Source organism: Drosophila santomea, chromosome 3R, assembly GCF_016746245.2.
Source record: "Drosophila santomea strain STO CAGO 1482 chromosome 3R, Prin_Dsan_1.1, whole genome shotgun sequence".
Lineage (NCBI taxonomy): Eukaryota > Metazoa > Arthropoda > Insecta > Diptera > Drosophilidae > Drosophila > Drosophila santomea.
Window position 1 is genome coordinate 17,159,965 of NC_053019.2, and position 17,500 is coordinate 17,177,464.

General features: G+C 42.1%; 1 protein-coding gene across 1 annotated transcript in view; it reads right to left on the bottom strand.

Moving 5' to 3' along the window:
- Window positions 1–8,538: 8,538 nt before the first annotated feature.
- LOC120453581 overlaps window positions 8,539–17,500 on the bottom strand; it is a 34,692-nt gene continuing 25,730 nt past the window's right edge. The window contains exons 3-7 of the mRNA XM_039638340.1: window positions 16,003–16,217; window positions 15,788–15,923; window positions 15,235–15,368; window positions 9,525–9,825; window positions 8,539–9,200 (exon numbers count right to left, since the gene is read on the bottom strand). Of these exons, the coding sequence (XP_039494274.1) occupies window positions 9,055–9,200; window positions 9,525–9,825; window positions 15,235–15,368; window positions 15,788–15,923; window positions 16,003–16,217 (932 nt within the window). The 3' untranslated portion in view covers window positions 8,539–9,054. The remainder of the gene's footprint in view (window positions 9,201–9,524; window positions 9,826–15,234; window positions 15,369–15,787; window positions 15,924–16,002; window positions 16,218–17,500) is intronic.

Below are 17,500 nucleotides of genomic sequence, written 5' to 3' on the forward strand. Positions count from 1 at the left end.
ATTTATTTTAGTTGGCCTGGCGAACAGACGCCGCCGGCGGTCGACTCAAGAGCCCTGAGTTCCTGAAGAGGTCCTGTCAAGGCTAACGCAGGTTGTTAAATGGGACAGCTCGCACAGAAGAAAAACTCGCCGAGGGATCTTGGCAGCATAAACTCGAGTTTACACCGAAGATTTCGCCATTTCTTAAACTGCTTTAAAGTAGGAATGCCAGCATTTGTGAGGGAGGAGCAGTGAAGCAACAAGTTCTTGGTACAATTATGTGTAGTCTGTTTTTCTATTTTATAACGTAAGAAGTTGCGTAAGCTGGCCGTGGAAAAGTGTGTCCTATAATCAGGAGGAGTTCTTCCACAACACCTCGCTCTTAAAGACTTGAAGCAGCCAATAAACGGGGCGACAGGTTAGTTGCCACACCTGTTTGCATTGGCTCCCCACCTGCTCACATGTTCAGCTCGCACCACTTATAATGATGATGCATTTTCGGTTTGCACCCCAAAGAACACCATGGAATGGGGCAACTATAGCCCATGTGGGTGGGAGAAGGGCGGCAAACGAGCGCAATTTTGTTTATTTCCGGCACAAAATAAACTTTCAAGGATAAGCAAACTTTTTGGATGCCACAGCCGCTGATGCTGATGCTGATGCTGCTGCATCCTTAAGCAAATTTCATGAAATAATATTTTAGTGGCGCCAGGGGCAATATGTGAAGTCGTGGCGCACACATCCGCCAACCCGCCTCCTTCTCCTTCGCCATCTCCAACCGATGAAATCCCCAAAGCCACCAAAAACCCACCCATCACCCACACATCACTTCCTTGCGAGGCAGCCACGTAATATTTTTAAGAGCATTTAGTATTTTATGCACCTCTCGTTCAAAAAAATCCCAATTTATGCGGGCTTTCCCTTTTTTTTTTTTTGTGTTCAATTCGCCCTAATATTTATACAGTTTCCTGGCTGGCCAAACATTGTTCAAGTCTTGCAAAAATATTTATCTGTCTAAATTTTTTAGGTGGCTGAAGTAATTAAAAGCTATCAAAAATCTAGTAACTAGCTCAGTAAATACAGCCCAAAAGCCCAAGTAAACCTATTGTGCTGTGGAAAGTAGCACCATACGAAATACCCTAATATTTGTCTGCTTAGAAACAATTAATTTACAAGGGTAAACTACGCACTTGCACTTCCTTTTTTAGGTTGGCTTAAGTATTCAGCAGATTGACTTATAATTCGAACGCTACTGTGCCGTCATCATCAGCGTCGTCTCCCTCTTGAAACATTTAATTTGCCAAATGTGTGGTGTGTTGTCTCATGAGCACCACCTGCCAAAAACCACCCAAAAGCCATCCAATCCACCCGAAATGCCCAACCCACCAGTCATTGTGTAGTTCGCACCACTCACACACACAAACTTCCGTTTTTCCCGCCCTTCAGCAAATGCAACGCATGGAAATTTCTCTCTGCTAATGAAGTGTGATTGAAATTTTGTTAATTTGCTCAAGTGCTGTGTGTGTTCTGTGCTTGTAGAATTTCTTATTTACATAATCTCAAGCATTTACCATGAATTTCTAAAGATTCGCTTAATTGAATGTAGAAATAATTTGTAAGGCCTCCCGTAAAGTTGCTCGCATAATTTTCCCATTCTCTACCAGAATCTGGAAAATTCGCTTCTGCTCTTCTAATCGACAAAAGAAATAAAGTTCTTTGAACAGGAATTGTGAGCGAAAAAGTTTGGTTCCCTGAAAGTTCGTAATTCAAATATATACTCGTAGTTCCATTTAATTTCTGTTGCAGCTTAGTTGCAATGTGTTACATGCTCCATTTGAAATCTGTATTTCTTAGAAGAAAATACGTTTTGTTTCTTGAGCAAAACTCATGGTCGTAACGTCCTCGTCAAATTAAATTTGACAGTGCTCTATTACGCAATTTTGTGAGTGAACAAAACCAACTTTAATCGAATAAAATGCGTAAATAAAATTTGGCCAAAAGCTCTGTGGAAAAGCGGAAGCAAACCGCAAATAAAAAAAGACAGAAGCCGGAATGGAGAGTGTGCAAAACACACTAATATTTTCGGAACAAAAAGTAAATAAGAGCTGCAGGAATTTATTTCACATTTTTTTAAGGTAACACACGGCGAAAAGAGGAAATAAAAACAATTACGGAAGGCTAAGGACTACAAGGACAATGCTATATATACACAAGTTGCTATGCAGGACAGTCACGGAAATGAAGTTATAACCATTGTTGCAGCTCCTCTGAATTTACTGCGGCCGTCGAGTTTTGTGGCGAATGTTTTCTTCCAGTTTTTTGTGCTACTTTATTTTCTTGCTAGCTGCCCATTAGAGTTTAAAGAAAGATTCACCGCTTTTCGCTGGCCTCGAGCACTTTTTCGGATTCGCCCAATGCCAAATTGGGTATCAAATAGTCTAGAGTCGCTGGCTGCAGCTGCTGCCGCTGACCAGGATAAATTTATAGTCAGCGGAAAGGCGCGCAAATAAAATAACATTGACAATTGGCAATTGAATTTTTCAAAGAAATACTCCGCAATAGCAATTGCAATTGATTTAGGCTTGCCAAGAGAATTCGCGCTTATACATTTTGGTCGTGAATCGCATTTCAGACAAGACCGCGCGTTTTGCATGGCAATTCCAAAAGTTCGCTGTCTGCACTTTAAGAATTCTAGTTTTCTTTGAAATTTCGTATGATTGCCTTGTCTATCTTTATAGTCAACTATTCCTTTGAGGAATATAATCTTTTCAGATGATTTCTGTTTTTTTTTGGGATTTTTTATTATAGAAATTATGTTTAATTAGATATTTGTTTTGGATGTTCGGGTAAATTGTGGACAGCTATTATGCATCTCTTGAGTGGCTTGACATGAATAGTTTGTGAGTGCAGCCACTGACATTGTCCATGGTAAATGGCTGCAGTCCAGCATCCAAGTGCAGCAGCTGCAACTGTGTTGAACTTCAGCCGAAGGTTAGCCGCCAACGCAGAGGCGAGCAAACAAGGCGGGAAAGGGAACATTTCAGCGAGGCAGGTACGTGATTTGGCCCAAACCTGTGAGCCAAGGTCCTCGGCAATTGCCACGCATTACACTCGCTGCAGTGCACTTACTTTTGCGGAATGCTTAATTCATGCGTGCAACTGTGGTAGCAACGTTTATGATGTGGTTATGTTGCATCTGCAACTGCGATGTCGCTGCTGCTCTGGATTCTGGATTCCACTGCTGTCTTCGTCGGCGGCAGCGTGCTGGCATTGTTTGCTAGGCTGTCACACGGCGTATGCGTAATGAGCTTACGTACCTGCATGCAGGTGTGTTGCCTGTGCTGCCTGTGTTGCATGTGTTGCATGTGCTGCTGCTGCTGATGCTGCTCCTGCTGCTGTATTTGTCGTCCGTGTGCATGTGCACATGCCACAATTAGGCATTCTGACTGTGGAATTTGCGTTCAGAGCAGACAACTCTCGAGACTACGTGATGCTGGGATGCTGCTGCACGGCTAAAAAAGGTAGATGTTTGTTGCAAAATGCACACCCCCATTAAATAGGATCGTTATAGAGAAGTATCCAATGCAAGCAAGTAGTTCGTATAGTTTGTAGTCAAAATGGCCAATCAGAAAATATTTATAATATTTCACTTTCCCATTGCGCTTGTTTGTATTAGTTTCATGTATTATATATTGAAATGTCCTCTTCAAACTATCCAATTAAATTGTGTAACTTCGGACAGTACAACATATTTTCTCTGTGTAACCACTCTTTTCCCGCTGCAGGTGTGCAAATTGAAAGCTTTAAAAGGCCGCGGATCATCAGTTGTTGCAACTGCAACTCGTTTGGCTCGCGGACCTTTGGTTTCGTTTGGTTGACAGCTTTGCGTGCATTAACTGTCAACACTTGTCGCCGGACGATTGCATTTCAACAATTATGACAAAGTGCCGGATGGAATTCAACTTTTGTCCGTGGAGATTCCATGATATATCGGTTAGCTTGGCCTCGAAAGGGATTCCACTTGAACAGCAAGTGGAGCATTATGAAATTGTACGCTTTTAGAACAAATAACTTGGGTTAATGTTTGGCGCCTTAAACAGTTTGGTGCATTTTTTCTGTAATTTTAAATATTTAGTATGCACTATACGAAAGTTTATTAGTAAATTTGAAATAGTAATTGCGGAGTATGATAATGAGATATGAAGTATATAAATTAGTAGAACAATTGTATCTCATCATGATTGGTGTTATGTTTACATTCAAAGGGGGTGCTTATCATTTTTCCAAGAGTTTATTATCCAACTTGGAAAGACAGTTTAGTACTGGCCCAGGAAGTGGCGAACTGTATTCCCTACTGGACAGCCATTTGTTAAACTGTTGATTGCACTCCATCTGCATATCCCTCTTCCCAGCCATCGCCATGTCCATCTCCATCTCCATCTCCATTGGAGTCGGAATCGGAATCGGAATCGCTGGATCCCTGGCGAGCTGGCCCACAAGTGCTTTTCCGTTTGACAGGTTGCTGATGGGCCGCAAGTGCAGCGAGTTTAAACGGCGCTTTAAGGCTGCGGCTTCTGCGGCATCTGGGAGCGATCAGGGCTGCGTTTTTATCAGCGCATTTATGTCTGTTTAATTAAAGTGCCATACATTCGATTGTATATACATACAATCCCATACATATGTATATGCGGTGGCATGTGGGAGCGGGATGTATAGTATGTAATTTGCATATAGCGAAATTAAATGCAAATTACTAGAGCAAATATATACACTGATATTTGTATGCAGCCAACGCAAACAAGCGACATAAATGCCCAATTTCGGTTTATTAAATTACATTTAATTTTTGCCAAACAACTACGAAATCGGTGTGTATTTAAGTATATATTACGTTGGTTGGTTCCGATGATAAACATTTCCATTGCGGATATACTCGCATATCGGTTTTTCTTTGTGCATGTTGCTTTTTTTACAGGATAACAATTAAAATAAATTATGTTAGGTAATTAGCTGGCTAGCAATTTTTGGCATTGGAATTTATGTCGTGTAATTTCTTGTTCGGACCAGAATATTAATTAAATTTTTAGTTTTTGCCTATTAGCTATCATTTTATGTCACCCATAATTAATTTCGCCTTTGTGTTGCCACAGCAAATTTCAATTAAATTCCATTTCCCCAGACTGAGGTAGTCAGTCACACAATAAAAAACGAGCGGCAAGGAATCCAGCGAAAATTGCGTGAAAAATATCAAAATCAAATTGTGTGCGTAAATAAATTGAATTTTGATTGCCGTTCGCCAGGTTTGTTGCTACACTAACGAAGCTCCATTGTTGCCACGCCCACAAGTTCGCTCCCTTCGCCCGCTGATTACACAGAGAAAAAAAGCCGGCCAGTAACTCATCCAGGTTTTATTAATGACGATTTGTCAGCGGAGTGCACGTAGAGGAGCCGAACAATATGCAATGTAAATTCGTGCGAAATTTCATTTTCCCCAATTCAGTTGATGGGATTACATACAACCCCCATCATTCGAACACATACGTTGCTATAAACAGTACTGAGCATAATATTAGTATAAAGAGTTCGTGCGAAGTTGATTATTTACTTTCTGTAAGTAAACATTTGCGCACATTGGTATACATGGTGTGGTAAAAACGAATATCTTTATTAAAAAGCGTAAACTATTGCTGGGAGTATTACCTATTTCTGTATTAATCCGAAAATCCATGCTTAAACTTATCCAAAAATCCATGTTTGTAAGCTGCATATTTAGCAGCTATTAAATTGCCCGCAACTGCTCTTTCATATATGTATGTACATATGTATGTACTGGTTCGATTTGAGGTCGAAAGTTGGAGCGTGCCGATGTGAATAAAATATTCATGGCATCAATCGGGTCCTGGCTCCTGACACATGCCCTGAAATCCTGGAATCCTGCAATCCGACCACGACAATGGCTGGCCAAATTTATGCTAATGTATGGCCTAGCTGAATTACCAAAGTTGCGAGTGGTGCCCATAAGAATGGATTCGCGTATTAAAACTCCATATCTCTCTGCATAATACTTAAATTGTGTGTCGTACAACAATTTGCAGGCTTAGCCTGGCATTTGCAATTGGAAATGGAAATGGAAATGAATTTGCTCTGTTTTAAGCACTAACGAAGCAATTGTTTGACCGGCACAATTGCGGAGAATTCCGAGCAAGAGGACGATGCATTGGCTCGTCTTTGACATATTCGCTGGGCATTAAAAGTCAAATGCAAGTGGCTATGGTCAAATGCCATGACCTCTGCCTCAGCCAGACGAATCAAATTCGTTTGCCAATATGTCACTCCATGTGCTGTTTTCCGGCTCGTATGCGCCCATATTTCCTCTCTTTCCTCCGATACTCCCCTTCTCCCTTTCTCCTTTCTCCTTTCTCCTTTCTCCTCTTTGGAACTCCTATATCTCGAACGGTGAGTGGCTCCGGCTGTTGCTCCAGTGATTATGGCAATTTATTTGGCCAACCGGCAATGCCTCATTCTGGCTTCTGGGTCTCCGTTCGGCCTCCATTCACTTTTATGGCTATATAGGCTGGCAGCTCGGTTCAGTTATTTGGCAGGCTTCAATTAATTAATTGACCTGTAATGAGCTCCACCCGACTGACACTGAATGGGAAATGAGATCTCCGCAGCAATAAAAATAGGTTCTTATACGCCCATTATGAGTTTCTCAGATGCCTGATACTTAATGTTTCTTCCAAATTTGTAGTTCAAATATTAATTAGTTCCTCGCTTTATTGAAAGCATAAACGTCTTTTTTTCTGAGTATTCATAAATATCTTAGAGGCTCTTTCAATTCGATTACCATGAGACGACTTTATTCTTAATCCCCATAACTTTGGATAATGTCATCATCCGGATTGCCCTATAAAGCGTATCGCATAACAATGCATCACGGCCTGTACCAATTTGGGCTTTAATGCTGTGGCATAAATCATTTTTCCGCAATTCGTTTCAATTGCATAAAAGTATTTCATGCACTGCCTTCTTTTGGCTGACTTTCAGAGTGTGTATGCTATACATTTTTTCAGGGTGTTGGAGCTCTGGGGGCGTGGCCAATGAGGCGGCGAACGGAAGTGCCATCCTAGTCGCCGTTAACATGCAAGCAAATGCATTTGCCATCTACCATCAGGCATTTACCCAGTAGTCAGTATCCTGCACCCAGCAACCCAATACCCGATACCCAATAGCCACGAAGCTCGCATTTTGGCCCCCGGCCAGTGGAAAAGTAATGAAAAAAATGCGTTTGCCAAAAAACCAACAGCAGCATGGCGAACGGCAAACTTTGTGGCCAAGTGGAGGAGCAGTAGCTGATTTCTGCCCACTTATGCAGGCATCGAGGCGAGCGAGTGTGCGGCAAATAAAAACCAGCTCCAAGGCGGCCGCCGCAAAAGCGGAAACGGAAATCGGAAACTGTGCAACTGTGCAGCGGCAGCAGCAGCGGCAGAAGAAGAAGAAGCGGGAAAAGCAAAAATAGGCGGCACACAAGGACAACAGCAGGCGGGCCTGGGACTGCGATAAAAGTGTTGCAATTTATGGTCAGGCTAGATGGCGCCCAGACTCGGTCCTCTCTTCGATTTCAGCATAGCATCCTGCAGGGCTGACCACATTCAAGAGCTTAGATTAGCTGAAAACTAGCTAAATGACATAACTTCTTCGTTGAGATTTCATAAAGAGATAGTTTCATGCAATTAAAAATTTAATAATTTTGTTGTATAAATGTAGTTTTATAATTAATTCCAATGTGAAAAACATCATATTAGTATATTTCCAATGTTAAAAGCATCAAATTAGTATATTTACTAATGGAAACCTGCATAGGGTCTGCTATTTTTAGCTATTAATATCTAAATTGGCATAGCTGATTTCAGCCGTTTGGCCCCAGAAAGAGTTCGAGTCCGCAGGCAGCGGCCAGCTTAAGTTTCTGGCTAATTGATTTTGCGATTTTATCTTTTAATGACTTTTCGGGAAAGTGCAAAGCTGAAATTGCGAGATGTTGGCCCCTGTATATATTTGATTTTAATTGCATTAAATGCACTGCTTGCCGTCGCCCTTGCAGCAAGCAGTTTATTTCACAACAGCGGCCTAAAACTATGCAACAAAATGCTGCCACAAGTCGCTGTGGCGTTTAAAACAGCGCACAAAACGCGTTCGCATTCGTATTCATTTCACTTGTCAGCGCTTGATGCCGCGTAAAGTCGTGACTTTTCCATTTCTCTCCATGGAAATAAATATTTGAATGCAGCTGAGCTTGGGCACTGTCATTGAAATGTTCCAGTTTAATCTGCCAAAGAACAAGTGTCTAAAAATGAATGTTCAACTCAAAGAACAAATTCAGATATATGAATATCTAAGGCCACGCCTTAGTGGCCAAGAAATAAATATTAATATACTTCAATCAAAATGTTAATAAGACCGTTTTACCCATGTAGATCCCAACGAAATAAAAAGTCGCATCAATTTGATTATTTTCGCTTGTTTATTCTGGTTTGAATGTTTTTTTGGTTTTGTCTTGGCATTGGCATTTCATTTCATATCATTTCTGTTTTGTTTTGTTTGGTTTTGTTTTTATACTTGTATCGCTTGAACGATTTACATTTTTTAAATGACTTAAACATTAAGTTGATATTCGCTTGGGTCGTAGCTAAATGCAAATGAAACATTCATATTTTATCCAATATTTTATGCATCATTAAATAATCCATTAATTAACAATTAGTCGCGTATTTCTGTGTACGTGAGCGCGTGAGTGTGAGTGTGAGTGCGAGTTCATTTAAGTGTATCCGTTCACATCATTAAAGCAAATATTTACAGTTACGTAGGGCTTGTGTGTGTGCATGTGTGGGTTTAACCGGCAATCACACGGACATCTCATGCGTGTGTATAAATTTAAATTGCATTCGATACAGATAAATAATGCAGTTTACGGCCGAGGGCTCCCTAATTTCCATCGCTGCCCGATAAGCCGACACACGTTCGCATTCCGATTCGCCATGTGCTCCCATTTCCCATTCCAGGCGACTGGCCACCGATTTAGCTGCCAGTAATTAGATGGGCCAACACGGTGGGCAGGACGATGGCCACGACTCCCGCCGATCCCCGCCAATTGCTGGGGCCCGAAGATGTGGGGAAATAGGTCTCCAAGAAGCCACGAAGTCCGGTTCCCGATGACAGCGTCACTGCAATGGTCCATCAGATGCATTTTTACAGAGAGAAATAAGGGCGGTATTGCGATATAGACATAAAGATATAGGTATATACACAAAAAGTTATTACTCAAATTTTAATCCATTCTAAGTTACTTAAAACATAAACAAATAATCTCTTTAGGTTTTAAGCCCAGCTCATTAGATACATTTTGCACAAAAGAGTCTAGATTAAAATTCAGTTTTGAACTTTTCTAAATAGATATGAGGAACAAACAAAGAACACTTTCAAATCAAATATATATATTTTCTTTTCAGTGCTTCGTTGCCGACGGCAGTTATCCTTTGGAGGCTTACCTCTGGCCGGCACCGGATCCCTTTGCGGTGTGCCGAGCTCGATTTCCTTGTACTCCTGATAGAGATCGTCAATTTGCGCCGTGCAACGCAGGATGAGTCCTCCGCCGCCTCCACCGAGGTGCAGTGTGTTCGCCAGGCCATTTCCATTGCCATTGCCATTGCCATTACCATTACCATTCCCATTTCCATGGGCACTGAGTCCAGCCGCAAAGTGGGTCGCCTGCAGCTGCAGCTTCAGACTGAGCCGGGATGCAATCAGGCTGTCAACCGTTCGAATGTACTGCGTTTCCTCCGAGCTGACCTGTGGCAAGAGGAGAAGTATTAACAAAAGCTGTCCAGGCAAGATGCTGTCATAAGAATGATAAAGTCGAATAACCATAACGCTTTTTACTTTGAGCTATTAGACTTTGGTTAAATATTTTATTTATTATCTTTTATTAAAGAGAGAGATTTCGACTGCAGCACTCAATCAAATCAATCGACATACTTTAACCGCAATATTGTGAGTTTTTTTTCTGTCGTTTTGCATACTAATCGAATGCTAGTACATGAACTAAAATATGCTTTAAATTATTCATGGAGAGCTTCCAGTAGCAATTGCAGTTGCAACTGATTTTCTCTTCCGCTTCCGACGCACTCGCCCCCTCCCTTTCACGTCCTTTCACTTCCCCCCACTTTTTCCTTTCCACAAGTCAGAAAATAATGTTGCAGCTTGCAGGCCGAAAGGAGAAATAACAGCAGCAAAGGGTAAAAAATGCCAAAAAGAGTGCTAGAGTTTCGCATCGAGTTTTGTGCAACTGCATATGAATGGCAATTTGTCGTCTGTCCGTTTCGCCAACTCGTTCTTTTTTCTGTCTGTGCAAATACTGTGTGTGTGTGTGTGTGTGTGTGTGTGGGGTTATTACAAGCATGTTGCACTTGTGGCCATGGCTGCTTGCCAGTGACCAATCCTTTGACCAGCACACTCAGAAAAAACCAATTGAAAAACAAATAATGCAGGTAGATTATCGCAGAATGTGCTACTAATTTATAGTAAAATATTGAGATACCAATTAGGTAACAGCTATACCCCTTTGGGAATTTTGACTCAAGCGCTTTTATTTCATTTCGAATTCAATATGAAATGATTTTAACGATTTTTCTTTCAGTGCAGCTGAGAAGTGTGCTGGGCTTTTCGGCCCGGCCAGGAAAGTGCAGTGGAAGCTGCGAGGCAAGGAAACGGACACAGAAAGCGAACGAAGCGAACGAAACGAACGGACATGTGCATGTCATATTTTTGTTGTTGTTTGTGGCGAGTAGTTGTTGTTGGCCAAGTAGTTGTTGTTTCCACAGTTGTCGTTACGACTGTTGTTGCCACTGGCATTGCCATTTAAAAACGAGTTTTCAATGTTACACACAACTATGGCAACAACAGAAACATCAAGAGACACTTATTCACTCATCCGCCTGGTTGGTTCGCCTCCTTGTCCCCTGCTCCCAACCAAAGTGTCCGGCATTTTGTTCGAGTGTACACACACACACACACAGTGGCATACACTGTGCCCGTCCGTGTGAGGGCTGTTTGCCGTTGAAAACTGTTTAAGTGATGCCTTTTGAGGAGCGCTGAAAATTTCATTTCCGCCATGACACCAACAGCAGCGCCTAAGCTTGACTGCTGATGTGAATATTCTATGCTTATATGTACTTTGTATATTTCGCATGCATATGCGACACTCCGGTGTGAGCTTTCCGCTTCATTTGCACGAGTTTTCCTTTAGCTTCGCACACAATTTCCTTTTGGCGCGAAAAGAAAACTCTAAACTGCCGTGCAATGCTTTTAGTGCGCAAATGGCGCATCGTCCATTGTTGCAGCAGGACAAAAAAAAAAGATGGCGGGAAATGCAGGCGCCATTTTGAAAACGCTCGTACTGCCATTTCCGCTCTGCTGCATGTCCTGTTGCTGATTCATATCCTTAACGCCTCTGCAACCCGCCCTCCGCCAAAGTTCACATGACAACCTGGGCTTAGCCGACGGTAAAAGATGCGACGGAAAACTCGCCGGCAATTTAAATACAATAAATATGCATTTCATTTCCACTTACAAACTCATTTGGGCGCCATTTACTTATGCATGTATTTTGGCCCCCTTCAAGACAAAAAGGTGTAAGATATAACGGGTTTTGCCAGAATATGGGTCAGCTAACGGGGTGCACTGAGAAAAATTGACTAGACAGCTCTGGCAAACGTTGAAGTTGAACATTTCTGATTGGTGCACTCCAATCTTGGTATTCCTTTAAACGATTCGGATTGCTCTGACTCTAGAATTTGAACACGGCTTTTTCAGTGCAGAGGCTCTCAAGGATCTCTTCACCTTCATTTCCCCACCACTCGCCCACAACATTAAAAGCAAAAGCGCTTTATTGCCGAGCGCGCTCGCTTCTTGTTTGTTGTTGCTGGCCTTTTAACCCTTTTTACGAACAGCTTCTCACCCAAACACACACTGCCCCATTTTGTTTTGGGTTTTGTGCGTTTTTTGGCTTATCCTTTTTATTTTATTTGAATTTTATTTTTATTTTAATGCTGGCAGTGGCAAAGCCCAGACGCAGCGACATAAAAAGTCATTTTCAGTTGGCCCTGCCGCTTCTCTACACTCGTTCTCTCCCTTTCCTTTTGCCAGCCTCTGTCTCTTTCTGGCCCTATGCCCTATCTCGCTCTGCCGATTTAATGCCGCGTAATTTACGAGACACTCTTAAGAAGCCAAGCGCTTTAATTAAGCATGTGGCTGAGGCAGCGACCCGAAAGTGAAAATACCCTCATATTTCTTGTGATTTACCTTTACGGCATCGAGAACCCTCAACCTTCGACCTCTGGCCAATTAAATGAGCATTTGGCATTTGCTGGCCTAAACACTTTTGCCCGGAAAATGGTTTTCAGCCTAGGAAAGTTTGTTTGTGCTTGTGTTTTGGGCTACTTCTAAATATATATGGCCAACTGTATTTTGATGGGCTGGCAATTAATATCGTCTTGATAATTTCTTCCTAGATGGGATTATGTAAATTGTGTGGAAAATAAACACAGGCCGTTTTAATACAAACAATGCGAAATTGCATTTTATATGTTTCTCCAATTACTTGTGTGACTTTGCATGAGCAAATATTTCTGCCCCAAATTAGGGCCTTAAATTGCGAGTTGGTATTATCGATTTCCTTGACACAGGAACACATCCATTAATCATGGGTAAGCCAAGCTTTAATTATGTCCTTACTCCTTATGTCCATGCTCAATAAATAATTTATCAAAAATCGATGGCCGCACAAATCCGCACGTCTAATGGTCAAGACTTTGGCCCTAATCTCAACTAATTCCCCCTGAATCACCCACATAAAAGAAACCCGAGTGGCGGAGAAAGAAAACGACTAACGCACTTTGAGCTACTTTTTCATTAATATGACAGAAACTTTTTAACAAATTATGTGAGTCGTTAAAGTTTTTTCCGCTCCCGCATAGCAGTGGGTCATACACACATGTGGGCATCGCATCGCAGTGGGGATTCGGTCGTGGCTTTAATCTCCAACTCAACACGTGCTGGGTCAATGCTTTCAGCTCGGAATTATTTATGGCACTGTTTTGTGTGACAGAGTATTATCCCTGGCCCTCTATCTAATTTAAAGAGCGAGAACAGCTCCAGCGCGCAGATCATAATTCAATATCAAAAAGGCATCTCCTGCTCGGGCATATGAAACTAAATTGCACGGCCATTGCTACCGAAATGGATGGGAATGGATGCCATCCTTTCGCTATCCCCTTGTTGTTTTCTCTGGCCACATAAACACGTTATGCACGGCAAAATATGTTGTGCTTAGAAAGGAAATCTAAAATATGAAATATACTAAATATTTAATTTAATATATCAGGATATTTATGTGAGCTACCACACCTGAATGGGGAACCTATCACAATACAATGAAAATCCCCAATTAATACCTGCTTAGCCTCACATTTTTCCCCAGTGTAGATATAACATTTTATGTGACAGACGGGGAGACGAGACCCTACTATTCGCAATCCTCAAACACAGCGGCGTACTTTTGTCTCGGCTTTTGTCATTAGTTGGCTGCGAAGAAGTCTAGATAAAATGTTAAACGGCCTGCATGTGAGCGCCGGCAGCATGTGTGTGTGTGCGAGAGCCCAAAAAAGTAGACTACAGGAGACAGATATAAAACGACAGGATAAGACACACACAGGCACATGCACACGCACACACACACGCACAGCAGCGTAGGAGTCTGGAAATAGAAAGAGAGAAACAAAGCAAACGGACAGAGGAGGACACGTTATGTCTGATGATGTGGGTAGACATAATATAAAAATTTATGAAGCGTTTAATAAGTTTTCTTCTTGGTTGTTTTTCTTTTTTCTTTTTTTTTCTTTGCTATTTGCTCCTTTTGCTCCCGCACCCTGGGAAATCGTAGAAAAGTTGAATTCGTTCAGCGGGCGTGTCAACTGAAAATTTGTTCATCTCGTAAATTCATTTAAAAGCCGTTGTCCATTGTCCGTGGTCCTTTGTCCTTTGGCCATTTTGTCCACTGGCCCGTCCGGCAATTTCGTTTTTGCCACAAGTTGAACGTAATTTATTTTATGTCTCAGCTATGATTAATAACATTTCGAGCAAAGAGGAAACAGAAAAGGATTTCGGGGTTAGTTCAAAAAATTGGGATCTGGTCTCGCTTTAAAACGATTGCCGGAAGCATTTCGTTGTTGATTTATGCAACTGATTAGCGGCACTCGCAGAATGGATGCAAAAATGGAAGCGCCCTCAAATGACTAATGATCTTAGAGGCTTATGTCCTGGCATTCTGTATAATACAGGAGGATACAATAAAAACCTTATGCTGCTAAGTATTCAAAACAATCCGACGTATTCTTGTTTAGTGAAGAAGAATCAGCATTTTGATACGTTATTTACATAGCTGTTAGGTGCTTGAGCATTTTTCCCAAATATAAAGCATACTTTTGCAGCTGCAAATACAACTTCTTTGATGCTATTGCTATGAAGAGTGCTGTTTGAACGCATATATATGCAGATTACTGGTTTGCTGAGCCTCTCCCCCATATCGTTATGATAAATGACAAAAAGGAAATCACGGCATCAAATCAAATCCTGGCATACAACCCTTTTTTGCTTTATTGACTTCTCAGTGGAATGAGACCCTTCTTCTAAGGGTGAATGAAGAATACCCTGCGGTTTCTTGCTTGGGTTGCGACTTCAAAATTTTTAATTAAGTGGGTGAGATGAGAGGCCTTGTAATTCAGTCGCTTGGCTCTGATTAAATTACACAATATTCATAAATAAAGAACAAATTTTGCGAGGCACGTCGCCGTGGATTAACCGAAAGCCACACATGTTCCCAAAAAGCAGTGGTGGGCGCCATTATGCAGGATTTACGATGCCGTTAGGCAAGTCAAAGCACTTTAATTAGGCAAATCCTCCACGCACTTGGCCCAAACGTCTTGAACCAACCAGACATTAATTAACAATCAATGCGCGGCATGATGTAAAACATTTTAATTGCCGATTGCAAAGCTCTTTGGCTATGGCCCACGGCTTTGGGAATTTGCCTCGGATCAGAATCTTTGAATCCTGACAATTATTCCTATTGTACATCGTTTACTTGTGCATTTGTTTAAGATTTATATAGCCTATATGATTTAAATGCAGAGGAATACTTACTGGAATACTGTTGATGGTAAAACGAAGATCAGCTCGAGGACGAGATGGCAGTGTACTGCAGTTTGCACGCAAAACATCGCCGGGCTCGTATCGCGTGTGCTCCGTAAAGAGCTGCGGTCGCTTTTCCGGAAATTCTAAAAAAACATAACAATAAAAAATGCAAGAATTTTGGTTAAAACTTTAAAATAAAACTTAGAACCCACTAGTTCCACCAAAGATTAAATTAAAGTCCTAATTGCGGTATAAGACTCTTTCTAAGCTCCTTGATTATTGTCCTTGCATTTCGAAAAGGCTTTAAATATTTTTTCGGAAAATGCAATACCCCAAATGCCAGTTTCCGCCGAGTAGGTGTGTGTTTAGGACTCTGGTGGATTCTTAATTGCTGGCAGCGGAGCGACAAGGACCCATCCCCATCCTGACCCATTGTTCGCTGCACTTCGCAGTCACGCCTTTGCCAGCGACTAATGAGACACGATCTGTTTGTCATTGTCATTGTCAGATACCCGTGAGCTGCTGTCAGATACCAGGGGATACCAGGGGCGCAGATACTCACCCACAACTTGCATCTGGGCGAAGGCTGTGGCGGTGGAATAGAGTGGGGCATCCGCCGTCACCTCGCAGCTGAATTGTCCGGACAGGCCGAAGCTAACGTTGCGGATGAGCACCGTGGTGGCATTCGAGCCATTCTCCTGTGGGAAAATTCGAAAATACCGAGCCCATTCCAATCCGTCAAACAATAAGCCGAACTCCGAAAAGACAGCAACTTACGTCCACTCTGATGCCCGGAAACTGAAAGACCTTGGTGGGCGGATACTCGCCCGGTGTGTAGCGGTAGAATTCCATCTGGCCGCGGTAAAACTTAATGGAATACAGGGGCGCCTCCACCAATTGGTAATCGCACCGCAGGGCCACCGACTGACCCCTTCGCACCGCCGGAGGCTCCACCATCAGATTTACGTCACGCAGCGCCGCCTGGCCAAAATCTGTGAAGAGATTGAGATTTATTCAAAGGGATGCAGTGCCATAAAGGTGGAGGTGCAGCTAGCCACAGAGAAAAATAATTGTCGTCTTTCAATTGGGGATTCAATCTGTTTTTATGGTATGGTATGGCATCAAAAAACCCACTTTCTAATCCTTAAAAAAAATGCTTTTAAATTATTAAGTACGTTCATTTTCACAAGTGAGTCACTTCAGCTCATCTAACCCATCTAAGTTTTGGGTCAGCCATTACAACTTCCTTCTTTGCACTTGGAATTTCTCCCAGTGTAATCTGAAGGTCTCCGCCTATATGCCTTAATTTAAAGAGGAGCTCCGCCGGTGCACCCTTTGTTATTATAAAAGCCTTCGGCACTGGCTGAACACACTGGCATTTGCATGGCCGTTCAGGAGCGTGGAGCAATATTGAATCTGGCGACAGGGGATGCGGCTTCCCCATCATCGTCGTCCTTTTCTTGGCTCTCACACATAAACCCGAATGGGATTAAGAACTGCAGCCGCTGAAAGTGCAGCACACCATTGGGCGCTTAAAGCCTTATAACTTTGCAGCCAGGCCAAACAGGGAAACCATCTCGCCATCTCACTGGAATCAGTGTTGGCCACTTAAGACATTCGGTTTTGGCAAAACTTGGATAGTTAAACAACTTTGAATCATGCAAAAGCAAAAGTATAGTATAGAAGATATTTCACTTTAGTTTTCATAAGGTATATTAAGTATTAGAAGCAAAATAGAATCTTTAGCATACAAAATAATATATTGTTGTTTAAATATTTTAATAAATGTAGTACAACCAAAATGAGTAAATCTTTCAACATCATCGAAATGGGTTAAAAATTGATGAACATTTGTTGGGAAAGAGCCGAGACATAACCATCTTCGATTAAGAGTCGTTGAAGAGTCAAGGGGTTTTGGAAGTAGCTGATTTACTTTTCAGCACTGATCTTCATTGCCTGGCCGTTTTCCATTCCCGTTTTCCCATTTTCCCATTTTCCCATATCGTCATTCCCATCATCGTCATCGTTCTCGATGATGGCAGCAGGCAGGCGGCAAGGCAAAGTTGACTGACTACATCAAAAAGCAATTTTCCATTTGTTTTACAATATGCCCGACCCCGCCGCTTATCCTGGGCACCCACACATGCCCAGGCTCACACACACACACATATACAGAGATACAGACACAATCACAGCCGTATGACTTCGACGTGTGTGTTTGCGATGAGAGTGTGTTTGGCTTTCCATAAACTCGCAAATCGTTTAAGCCGCCTTA